This window comes from Scardinius erythrophthalmus (assembly GCF_964197995.2).
Source record: "Scardinius erythrophthalmus genome assembly, chromosome: 18".
NCBI classification, from domain to species: Eukaryota; Metazoa; Chordata; class Actinopteri; order Cypriniformes; family Leuciscidae; genus Scardinius; species Scardinius erythrophthalmus.
The window spans coordinates 37,086,495-37,099,667 of NC_138238.1; the positions used below are offsets into that span (position 1 = coordinate 37,086,495).

At 37.5% G+C, this 13,173-nt stretch overlaps 1 protein-coding gene across 1 annotated transcript in view; it reads right to left on the reverse strand.

Annotated features, from left to right (window-relative positions):
- Positions 1-2,038: 2,038 nt before the first annotated feature.
- The window catches only part of antxr1c (ANTXR cell adhesion molecule 1c), a 31,291-nt gene continuing 20,156 nt past the window's right edge, over positions 2,039-13,173 (reverse strand). Inside the window, exons 13-18 of the mRNA XM_081393686.1 lie at positions 12,159-12,254; positions 11,841-11,879; positions 9,743-9,841; positions 7,684-7,851; positions 7,510-7,590; positions 2,039-2,443 (exon numbers count right to left, since the gene is read on the reverse strand). Coding sequence (XP_081249812.1) covers positions 2,168-2,443; positions 7,510-7,590; positions 7,684-7,851; positions 9,743-9,841; positions 11,841-11,879; positions 12,159-12,254 — 759 coding nt within the window. The 3' untranslated portion in view covers positions 2,039-2,167. The remainder of the gene's footprint in view (positions 2,444-7,509; positions 7,591-7,683; positions 7,852-9,742; positions 9,842-11,840; positions 11,880-12,158; positions 12,255-13,173) is intronic.

Genomic DNA, 13,173 nt, shown 5'->3' on the forward strand with positions numbered 1-13,173 from the left:
GAGGTTCTGACTAATGCTAATTGCTGCAGTCTATTTAAAATGTTTAATAAAAAAATGGGTTGAAAGAATGATTCAATGACTCTCAGCGTGTATTTGTTTTTGTTTTTTGTTTTTACAAATCTCTTGAATGAACGATTCAATGACAAATACATTTTTTAATGTCATTTGTCGCCACCTACTGGTGTAAAAATTGAATCCATATCATCGTTATTTGAAGCGTCAAGTTACTTTTAAAAGGTGATTTGCTTTATTTTAAATTGCAATCATAAACTTTTATCCCAGTTCTTCTGTGATCATTTGAATTACTGTAACACAGAAATAATGATACAGTGTGGTTGAAAAGGCTGTCAATAAAGCTGTTTCCTCCCTATACATGACAGCTGCTCTCTCAGCGGACACAGATTTGAATCTTCCAGTGTGATTTTGTCGAAGGTTTAATATTTGTTACGTTGTGATTTAGGAATGAGATTGTGTGGGTGTTTGAATCGAGATCACAAATCTTGTACATTAATCTTGCAGCTCTGCTTAATGGTCCTCAAAATAGGTTTCATTTTCTTTATGCAAAAAAATGAAAAAATGTATTTTCATTTTGTGTTGAAATGTGACCTGTGGCCAGTTGCATAAACTTAGCCACTATAAGACTGTGTCTTAAGAACTAGTCTGACCAACTAGCAGTTTTCCAAGGAGTAATCTTCAAATTAGTCTTATAGAAAAAAATGAGATGACTAACATGTAAGAAGACGTCTAACAAGTAGCATTTGATGCAACCGGCCACAGGACATGTTTTCATGAGATTCACCCAGATTAAGATCTGGAATAGAGTTGAAAACATACTTTTGCACCTTCAAGAATCAGTCAAAATTCCAGCAACCGAGTGATTTGAGACAAATCCTGCACACCAGTTTTACCTAAACCAAAGATCTCGTGACATACTAATGCCGGGTTCAGACTACACAATATTTTTTGTCTGTTACGATAGTCACTGATATAGGCAATGACTTTGCAGGCAGTGACGGGATTGGGAAGCACACGTTCAATTATGGTTTGCCGTCTTTAACGACTGAGTGATGTCATCAAGAAGACTAGTGATTTCCATAAACAAACAAGGACTGTGGAGGACCAAACAAATTTAAACATGGTAAGTCTTTCTGTCGGGACGTTGCAGACTCGGCATCAGTTCTCGTCCACTATGACTCACTATTGGAGATGAAACGATTCACTGAAAAAAATTATTTGTTGAATTTAATCAGATTTTTTATTTAATTATATTTTTAAGTGGTTGCACACAATTGAATTTAGCTACATTTAAACAAATGCATTAAGTTGAACTAAAATTGATTAAGTTCAACTTAATGCATTTGTTTAAATGTAGCTAAAATCAATTATGTGCAACCACTTACGATCATTTTTTTTATTAAATTCAACGAATAATCTTTTTCAGTGTCGATTCTCGCGTTCTGGCACCCATTTCTGTATACGACACCCGTTCATCAAATGGATTGTGCCAAAATCGGGCTGATATTGTGTAGTCTGAACCCGGAATAAGACATTAATTGCGATACTACAGTAAAAGAAATGCCTTTCCACATTCATCACTTGCATTCATCTTACATTTTGACAGGCTATGATATTTCCCTTTGGCCACATCGACTCAGACCTTCGCACAGGGTCAGAGACTCACCTGAGAGAACCTGCAACTCAACAACTGTAAAATCCGTGACTCAACATAAAAAAATAAAATAAAAACTAATTAAATGGAGAGGCACAGGATGCTGTACAATATAACATAGCATCTAATACTGGTTATTCTGGACATTTTTTGGCATGATATGGAAAGCTCATAGGATTCATATGTGCTTTAAACCACTTTTGGTTTAATGGGAATAATTACGACGGTTCGTCCAGCCTCAATAAAAAGGAGCACTTCAGTCATTCTAAAGCTAAAAACGGTCCCTCTTAATCTGCGTATGGAAAACTCAGTAGTTGAATTTTTTGTCACGACTTTTTGCTTTTCTTACGTTTTTTTTTTTTTTTTTTGCTGTCCAGCAACAAACTACACACCACATCCTAATCGAACCTGACTGATAAATACCACGTGCGTTTTTTGGCGAGAGGAGCATTTAGTTTGGCTGTAGGGATGAATTGCACTGGAGGCTGGATCTTTCTCTCATGGTCTGCCGTCGAGGTTGGGCGGGGCCCGTGACGGCGGGGGACAGGGGGGTCCGGGTGGGACCCGGGCGGGTGGGGGACCCGGTGGACCCGGTGGAGGTTGGGTCAGGGGTGGTCCTCTCGGAGGAGGGCTGTTCGGAGGAGAGGACACTGGACTGGGAACTGGCTGATAGTCTGGTGGAGGTGGAGGTGGGCTTTGAGCTCGTGGACGAGCTTTAGCTGCCGCTGCCGCTGCCGCCTCCTCCTTCACTCGTGTAAAGTTGATACATCGACCCTGAGGAGAGAACAACAAGAGAAACAACGTGAGGTAATCCGCTCTGTTGAAGGTGGCCACTTTCCAATACGCAAGCATTGCTTCGTCCTATTTTCCAGAATGACACCCAGATCTGAGGCGTTCTTGCTTTGGCTCTAAACTGCACACATACAAGATCTCGCAAGCTGGCAGAAGCGCTGTGAAAACCACAGATGAAATCACCCACAGTTGTAAATTATGCATCATGGAAAGTCCTCCATAACCCCCAAAAAAGGCCTCTTTAGCCTCTCTAAAAAAAAAAAAAAAAATCTGGACTTCACAACAAAAAAACATATGAAAACTTTTTTTTAAAAACAGAAAAGTCATCTAAATATATATTTAATATGCTTAACATAGATATAATTATAATTATATTAACATATATAATTAGATTCAACATGAAATCAGGATTATTTTCATTTATAAAAAAATAAATAAAACGAAAAATTAATTTCCGGTTTAATCTAAAATTATTAACCGGAAATACATAAAAACTAATATGAACTAAAACAGAAAAATAATTCAACTTAAATAGCTATATATAAAATGAAAAATAAAAAACATAACAAAATTGCTAAAAATTCAACTAAAATTAACATTTGAAAACTAAAAGTATAAAACTAAAAGTGAATTCAATATATCAATAAATAAAAAAATAAAATAAAACTATTTAATATTTGCCCATTTACGTTCTTAATAAATATTCCAAATGTTACTGTGCACAAATCAACAGTTCACCTTATACATTTTTCTTATTTATCTTTTCACCCTCCAATCAATTCCTGATGGACAAACTAAACTGTTCTGTTCATTATACGTCACGTTATGAAAATAAAATGAGTTGACCTTAACGTCAAATCTTCTTTAAGGCTGCATAATGACAGGTGAAGTAGGTGTTTTGAAGGACGTTTGTTGTAATAGTCCTTCCCTCATGGCAAAGCAACAAATATGCCAGAGGAAAATGACCTCCTGACACAACTGCAATTATAGCTGGGTCATAAATCAGTCTGAAGTCAGTCTCAAGACCGTCGTAGATGTTTGATGTGGCCGTTTTATACATGACCTCATCCTCAAACCTCCACCAGAGCGAGGGTGTAAAGTGAGTGCTGTGCAAAACCGAAAGGCAAACTTCAAGGTTTCACGTCAGAGATTCTGGGACAGCCAGTGGAAAGCTGATCCCTGTGCATTATGGGATTGAAGACAGAGGCATGAGGAAGAGAGCTTAACCAGGGCACAAATGAGAAAAGCAGACCGAGGAGAGATAATGATACACTATAGACGTCAGACAAACATATGCACACACACACACACACTCCGAAACGAACCAGAAGAATTCAATCGAAACAACATTAAACCTTGTTTCCACACTACTTAAAGCCAAAACCTGTGAGGGAAGCACAGAAAGATGAAAAGTGACAGGAATCTGTTTGTTTAAGAAAGAGAAAGATTGCATTAGGCGAGGGGGCGATACTCGTAAAAGCATTGCCGTGACCTTGTTTTCAACTTATGGCGATGGTGTGAGTTCTTCATGCACACTGCTGGATTCATTTTATGTCCTCTTAATGCAATTGTAGACAGGAAATGATGCCCGTTTCATTTGTTTTCCATACTCCCAAAGAACGAGAGAGAGAAAAGAGTCAGTCTGGGCATTTTTCAGCCCTCTCGTCACAAACCGCAGAGACCCATGCCATTACAGGACGAGGAGGTGAAAACCATTCCTCTGCATCATGCAACCGTTCGCTCCAGGCTATTGAGACCAGTTGGGTCAAAAACTTGACGAGAACCAGTGTATGCACAGAATATTAATCGGTCAACTGGTCTCAGTTACTGTACAGCTTGTAAACGACGTCATGTAACTTTACATTTACCTCAGAAAAGCCAGTCACGATGGAAATATTTACCGACCCATAATGTAAAACAAAAAAAACTCATGTGACTTTGCCTCATCGGAGGATGTGATTGGATAACTGGACTATCCAGCGGACCAACTGCATCGTACAGCATCTCAAATGTCGGCTGAGCCAAAGTCTGTCATCAGAATTATTTGGTTTAACATGATTATGTTCCCAAACACCAGCATCTGAACACAAGTCCTTTACGATGGAGGCTAAAAGAGCCACAGTTCACAGCTACTTCCATTTGTATAACAGATATTTTGCGCCAATTTCCTACCCTGGTAATCCAGAGTTCTCGCGAGAGCATTTGTTGAATTTGAATTTGCTCAGCGAGTTACTCTGGCGTCGAGTAATGATGCTCATTACCCGACCCTAAACCTGACCGACAGCATTAACAAAAGCAAACATGAGATGCAAAGGCATTTGCTGAAGCAACCATGCATTTCAGCTGCGTCTACAAGTCTTTGAGCTCATATATTGTGAATTTCATGGGATTCACATCCCGAGTGCGATGCTGTAGCAGGTGAGCGACCGAGCAAGTTTACTATAGCTTTCCCCAGGAACTATACCCTGGAAATCCAGAGTTCCCGCGAGAGCACAATTTGAATTTGCTCTGGCGTCGAGTAATGATGCTCATTAAATATGCCCTTGTATCCGAGCTGCACCAATCACATCAGGTTATCTGATATACTGTAGGCGGGCCAGAGGCGAGCTAAACAGAAGACGACAGCGCTGTCGAAGTCATTAGTAAACATTGCAAGACGGCTATGGATGAACACCAGTTGTTTGAAATGGCTTTGGCCGCTGCAATGAACGAGTTAGACTTGGCTTTTTCTCTAAAAGAGGAACAGAAGACGGCGCTCGAATCCTTCCTTTGCAAGAAGGACGTTTTTGCTGTTTTGCCGACCGGATACGGCAAGAGTCTAATCTACCAGTTAGCTCCGCTGGTAGCTAAGCGTATGGGGCTTGTTGTGATTGGTCGTAGTGTTATCCAATTGCGTGCAGTGAGATTTTCAAATGCACGCTTGGTGCCGCCCCTCGAGCTGGTCGATTTTCATTCGTTGATGCCAGACTGTTAATCTTTCAGATTTAGGTCTGGATTTCCAGGCTACCAATTTTCCAGGAAGTGACGATTTTGTTCTCTTGAACACTCGGGATGGAAACAGTGCTTTATTAGCAAATGTTTTATGCGATATTCCAATTTTACACACAAGTTAAACTCGCAACTTTGGATGGAAACACGGCCCAGTTTTGATTTATAAGCTGTTGAATGTTGATGATCGGGTTATTTTACATATGCATCCGCTTACATATGTTATCGCTTGTTTCTGCTTTTCTTCTACTGTGTTTTGATCAGGAGATTACGTACTCTTTCAGAAGATAGTAATAGCGTACCCCAACCTTATAACAGTGAAAACACAGAAAGCCAAAAATTTCAATCCATAATGGGGAAGCGTCTCATAAATGATGGAAATTTCCGTCAATGGCGGGGAAAGAGTTAATAATAAACAGTCCATTTAAAAATTTTTTTTTCCGTTTTTCCGTTTTGAAGACAAAAATGAGAAAACAAACTATACAAAGCTACACAGACCAAATGCAACCAATGACCATCTTGATAGCTAGCTTGAAAAAATAATTCTAGAGAGGTGCAATTTGATAAATATATGCACTATATTACATATTCATTATATTTTTTACTTAACCTGTTCTTGTTTGAATAAATCCATCATGAAAACAAGCTATGACAGCCACCACAAACAAATTGGCGTAGAAACACATTTATATCATTAAAAATTTATTATTCAATTTTTATTTAATTAAATATATAAATTAAATTGTATATATTTTAACATTATATTCTTATTTGTAATTTAATCGCATTTGAGTGCTTCAGAGTGGCTGGCTACGGGCATGCACAAACATGTCCTTAAAACAACCTTTAACGTTTGTAACTGTGCAACTCACCGAGTGGTTAGTGATGTTCGTTGATGTTCCAAAACAAGTAGCGTAGCGAAATACAGTTTCTGTCGTGTTTTATTTGGCATTTTGTAAAATCCCATTGATTTCTGTTGGAGAACTCATTGCTCGTTGATATATCTTGCGCTTCAGACTCAAATATTGAGCGGAAGTTTATACGTGGTTGTGTATCTGAAAAAATAGTTCCACTATAGCAAAAAACACGGATTGAAATCATACATTGCGCCAATATATTTGTTTTTAATCATCAACGAACATCACTAACCACTCGGTGAGTTGCACAGTTTTGAAAACGAACGTTAAGGGTTGTTTTAAGGACATGTTTGTGCATGCCCGTAGCCAGCCACTCTGAAGCGGTCAAAGGCGATTCTAAACGAGTCAAAAAGTCGAGACAGTGTCCACCACTCTAGCTCATCCAAAACAAACCAGAAAACAGACTCAAAGTGCTAAATACCGGAAGTATCCTTTAATATTATAGTAATGTACCAACTTAGTGTTCCCTGTATAAATTACAGCATTTTTTTTTTTTTTTACTGTATACATCCAAATTAATCAATATAAGTGAATTGAATCGAGATTGGAGTTGAATCGAATCACAAGCTTGTGAATCAAAATCGAACAGAATCATGAAATGTGTGTCAATACCCAGCTCTAGTTTTTTCCACATGGTTTCACTAGCACCTGAAGATAGTTAATCTCAGCGGGATGAAAACGTCTGTGTGAAAGATGCATTAAGTCTAAATCACGGCGATCCAACAGAGCCGATAACCTGCAATTTGACATTAAAAAGTCAAACCATGTGGCCGCTCTGCATATGTGAGCGTCGAGCCTTTAAAAGTGCAGACTATCTGTCTGGAAAGTGCCAACATTTGTGTTTCATTTCATTTTTATGGCTACTGATTGGATGCAGGAGGCAAGCTGGGCCTATGATGTGTCTTGGCACCCATCAGGCCTCTGTGTTGGGGCGTTGCTGGTCTGGGTCGACAAATGAAAGGTAAGGAAACGTCTGGCCAAGGCGAAGAGGAATGAGTCAAAAAACCCACAGGACAAGGATTTATGAGGTCCAAACGCCTTGAAAGCTTTTGCTTGAGACTGTTTGTTGTTGAAGGAGTGTGTATTGACATCATCGTTAATGCTAAGCCAAGACTCTTTGATCATCTAGACCTGGTTACTCACATGATCTCCTGGTTGTGGCCTCATAAGTGACACTTGATCATATCCACGGCGGAAAAGAGCCAAGATCGCATCAAGTTTACCCTGGACAGGAGAAACGTGCTGTTAAAACACTGGACCTGATTAAGCTTACAGACATAAAAATAAACAATGATGAGGATGACAAAGCATCGTTACCCTAATGGGAGAATACCACTTCCTGTCTTGAGCTTGCTTCCTGCTGTCTGATTTCCTGGGCTTGGGTTCAAAGGGTTCAAACTCCTGCTCAGGCATCTTTATAACAGCGTTTTTGGGTTTTTCCAGCTTCGCTCCCTCCTCAGTGGAGCCCTTCCCTCCCCAGCGAACCTGCACCAGCACACACACACACACACACACACACATTACATCATTTCGTCTGAAACTTGTTACAGATCTTCAGCAAATGCAAAAAGCGTGTCTTTCAGTTTCCGTTTTATTTTTGCAACTTTCTTTTGAGATGCTTTGATGTTTCACTTCTAGGTCACTTTTAGCAACTTGTATTATTATATAATTATATATTCTTTTATTTATAATTAGTATTATGAAGGAATGAATGAGGCACTTATAAAGCGCTTTCATATGTACTACTGTACACCCAAAGCGCTTTACAATCACATCAGGGAATCTCTCCTCAACCACCACCAGTGGTAATTAGTATAATTAGTATTATCTTCTTAATTATATAGACTGGTCAAAGCTTGTAATAATTCAAATTTTCTAATGTTTTTGAAAGAACTCACCAAGGCTGCATTTATTTGATCAAAAATACAATAGAAACTGTAATATTGTGAAATATTATTATAATTTAAAATAGCTGTTTTCTATGTGAATATACAGTAAAGTGTAATTTATTCCTGTGATCAAAGCTGAATTTTCAGCATCATTACTCCAGTCTTCAGTGTTACATGATCCTTCAGAAATCACTCTAATATGATGATTTGATGCTCAAGAAACATTTATGATTGATTATCATCACAAATACTGTTGTGCTGCTTCATATTTTTGTGAAAACTAAAAAAGGTTGTGAAAACTTTTCAGTTTGCAACACATTAAAATCTATAATAACTATATAAAGGGCCTAAAATTAATACTCACTAAGCGCCAAATGCGAGTAAAAATGTTTCATCAATCACCAGTTGGCCAGTAAAATTTGTATGAATAATAACAATGCAATGTTGTGAGAACATGAGCGTGAACAAACATGAACGTCGCTCGGGACAGTTGACGGGCCACAGCTGCATCGTCACGAAAGTTAAAGTCTTGCCAATTTTACTTTTCAAACTCAAGACGACGCGAAAGGGAGCTCGTTACTCGCATTACTAAGCGCACGTCCAGAAATCCATGCGAATACTGGATTGAGCTCTCTTTCACGTCTTCTTACGCTAGAGCAGACATGGTCAAAGAAAATTGTCAAAAGGCCGGTCTTGGCAAGTACGCTTGTAAACATGGTCAGTTATGTCTTAACTGAACGAAAACAGTTGAGAAATAAAATGCATGCGTAACAATATATTCAATGGATCCATGCATTAGCTCTTAAAGTTCCTGCTGCTGTCTGGGTTTTTAATGCTAATCAAACAACAAAAGATAAAGAACAATCACTCACTTCTGTAGACTGAACAACTTTTGTAACTTTATTAAGGATTAAGGCCCGTTCACACCAAGAACGATAACTATAAAGATAACCATAAAGTTATCTAAACTGTATGTTAGCGTCCACACCAGCGGACGATATTGTTCTGTTTATTATATAAGCGCGTGCTTGTCTGTTACTTTAAACGCTCGAGCTCATTACAGCAGGATTGATTCTGATTGGCTGTCATTGTTTTTATCTCTGGATAAAATCGTTCTACATATGATTCCAACAATATTGTTCCTCTGTGCCATTATCATTATAGATGTGGTGTGAACTCTGCTATTCTTTAATATTGAGAACGATTTTTAGAACTATATATTTATTGTTATCTTTATAGTTTTTGTCCTTGGTTGTGAATGGGCCTTTAATCTTTAAACATTTATCTTTATGTAAAAAATGTATGGCCGGTAAGTGTGGCAAAAAAAATAGCTTTATGCCCATCTGATATAATATGACTGATTAAAACCAATTATTCTTTCCAAACCTACACTTTCTTTAGTAAAGTTTACAGCTTCCTATGAATGTTGTTGTTAATCACATGACACATTTTTCTCAGATTACATATCCTCGTTTGAGGAAGCCCACCTCCATTCGTTTAATTCCTCCAACCCCTCGTCCGCCATAATATGAAGCGTCTACCGTGGGCCATTTCTTCTTTGGCATGCCGTCCTCGTCATCTGACTCCTGAAGAGGAAAAACACGTTACGTACTCGAGCACGAGAGGTACGAAACATCTGCTCGCAGGAATAAACTGCCAGTGCTTTTTTCACATGTTGATGTTGTTATACTCACAGTCATCTGATGTTTTTCATTAAAGTCTCTTCATGAATCTCACACTAAGAAAATTCAGTTCCTTGTTCTAACCCTGCTGTGGCTTAGATGTTGACATGGGATTCGCTACCGAATACAGATTATGAGACAAGGCCAATTTACATCCATTTTAACATACTTTGAAACTGTAGCTTTCCAGGAGACAAGCTACTCATTATTTATAACAGTTAAACCACAGTGACGTATTTGAAAACATATAGTTACACTATGTTGCTAGCTATACGAAGATACTAACAAGAAGCTTTTTATAAGTGTTTTATATAAAGACTCATTACTTTTAAAAATAAATATATTAGAAATATTTACAGAAGTATTTACACACAAAGTACTTTCTATGAAGTACTAACTAAATCAGTTTTGATTAATGTCATGTATTAGAGCAGAATAATGCCGCTGCCAGGCTGTTGACTGGTAGTCGAAACTTCGATCACATTACTCCTATCTTAACTTCGCTACGCTGGATAACGGTCAAACTGAGAATTGAGTTCAAAATTGTAGTTTTAGTTTTTAAATCGTTACACAGCCTAGCACCAGGGTGTTTATCTGATTTAATACATTCTCACAACCCTTCCAGGTCACTAAGGTCTAGCAACCTTGGATTGCTTTATGTGCGTAGATCTAGTTAAAACATCGAGGAGACCGAGCTTTTGCGATTGCCAAACTCTGGAATAGCCTACCAGAATCGATCCGAATGGTGTCATCACTTGCCACTTTTAAATCGAAGCTTAAAGCACCTTTTCTTAATGTGGATCTTTAATGTATTATTCAATTTTGAATCGTAATGTATTTAATGTGTTATTTAACTTTGTGTCTGTAATCTTATATATTGTAACTTCTGTCTTTGACTATATTGTTTTGTTCATTACTTTGGTCAACCGTGAGTTGTTTTTAAATGTGCTCTATAAATAAATAATGAAATGAAATAAAACACTAGGGGCTTTTGGGAACTTAGGTATAGGAACTATCCACTAGGGTGGTTCCCCGAGAACTAATGGTTCCCCAAGGAACGTTTTCCTGGTTGCATTCGCACTGCCAGTAGGAACTCTGAAGTGACGTAAGCGCTGGTGTTTCACGTGCGTTCGGCCAATCAGCGAACACTAACGTCACGGATAGTTCCTATAGTGCTGGTTTAGACCGACTCTGAAGTAGGAGTAAATTAGTTGCTAAAAAAGGAGTTCCCAGAACTAAAATCGTTCCTAGGTCCTGCAGTGCGAACACGCCAAAAAACGGGAACTTCCTCCAATAGTTCTAGGAACTATGAAAAGGTTCCTCCGGTGCGAAAGCCCCTTATAAAAAGTCAAATTGGGATTTTTGTTATTTTTTTGTAATTACTAATTTTAATTTGACTTACTGCTACTACTGCTACTAATAATAGTAATAACAATTGATAATTAATAATAATAATGAAATTAATTAGAATTGTTATTATTTGATACACTATATATTTTCTATAAAGTATATATGCGTAACATTTTATTTTACAGTGTCCTTGTTACATATGTTACATGTACTTACCATAGTAATAACAGTAAATTATGCATAATTACATGCAGCTAACCCTCAACCAAACCCTAACCCTATAGTAAGTACATGTAGTTGCTTAATATTACTCAATACTTAAATATATAATTACACTGTAACAATGACACCTTAAAATAAAGTGTAACCGTATATATTTATAATATTTATAAGATTGTAAATATAATATTTATACTGTTTTTCTCTGAACTTTTACACAGACCCCCTAACACCCTTGAGATCTCTGGTATGGCCCCATAGATATTCAGCAAAGCCCCCGTCTGTGACATTTAATCCTGTGTATCAGATAAACTGAGGTGTAAGTATAACTCACTGGCTCAGGCGGTGGAGGAGGTGGAGGCTCTTTGATCACCTGTGGAAAGACACATAGATGTTGTGTGAAATACTCAAGTCACATAACCAAAAAGTGATGCATAATATAGAATATCATGTTAAATCATGACCTCTGGTTATACAGTGTGTGCTCATTTGAGATGAATTGACCAATTTTCCACCTTAAATCACTCAACTTCAGTATTTACCGCAAATCCATAGGCCTTGGCTCCCAGATTTAGAAATACTGGAAGATGTGTCGTGAGAACGTAGTGTATGAAGGCTGATATTTAAGATGGTAAATGAGGCGATGACTTACTACGGTGCAGCAAAGCGGCCAGAACCACCACATGAACAACAGAGCCAATAATAGAAACAACACCAGCAGGGTGATCAGCAGGATCGTCCCATCAAACTGCAGAGGAAAACACAGAGAACGTGGGAGAGGTTGAGAAAGAGAAGGATAAGCAACCATTTTTATACTTCACTAACAAAAAAACATTGCCATATTGTTATTTGGGATTTATACTTTGTTACTTCAAGAACCGATGTTTTAATTTTGTCAATGAATTTCACTAATGATACGTTGTTGACAAAATAACATAATTTACTTATGTTGATAAGCCTGTTATTTGTTTGCATTACATTAATACATTAATAAATATTACAATGACATTAATAAATTAATAATATTAAATAAATAAATACATTTAAAAAAAGGTTTAAATATTATTTAAAAAAATTGTCAGTAAAACGGCTAATGAATGAATATAACATGAAGAAATGTTTAAATATTATTTATTTAATATTAAAATGGTGTAAAATAAATGAATATTCCATGACAAAATAATGTTTAAATATTATTTAAAAATGACGTCATTTTTGTCAGTAAAATGTAAAATGGTATCAAATACATGACCATGACGAAATATTAACTATATCTACAGGATATTTTCATCAAAAGACAAGCTGTGACTACCATAAACTGAGTAATCTTACTGTTAAAAAGTATGTCATGGTAAAATAATGGGAAGAGCACACTGCTTCTTTTTTCTTTTTTTAAGCATTTAGAGAAGAAATGCTTCATGAAAAGTTATTTTTGTGGTTGTGGGCAAGAAGCCCGCTCAGTGAGAGTCAGAGACAGGATCATTTTGGGGCTCTTGTCTGGGGACGTGCTGAACCCCTGCGGTTTGGCGCTTGATCTGTGTGTTATTGGGGGGGATGGTGTGTGTTGTGAAGAGAAAATGATGATGGGGGGACGACCTGAACGTGAGGAGGGGAGAATACAATAAAAATAAGGGGTTACGACGTAAAAGACCACCCATTAATTGTAG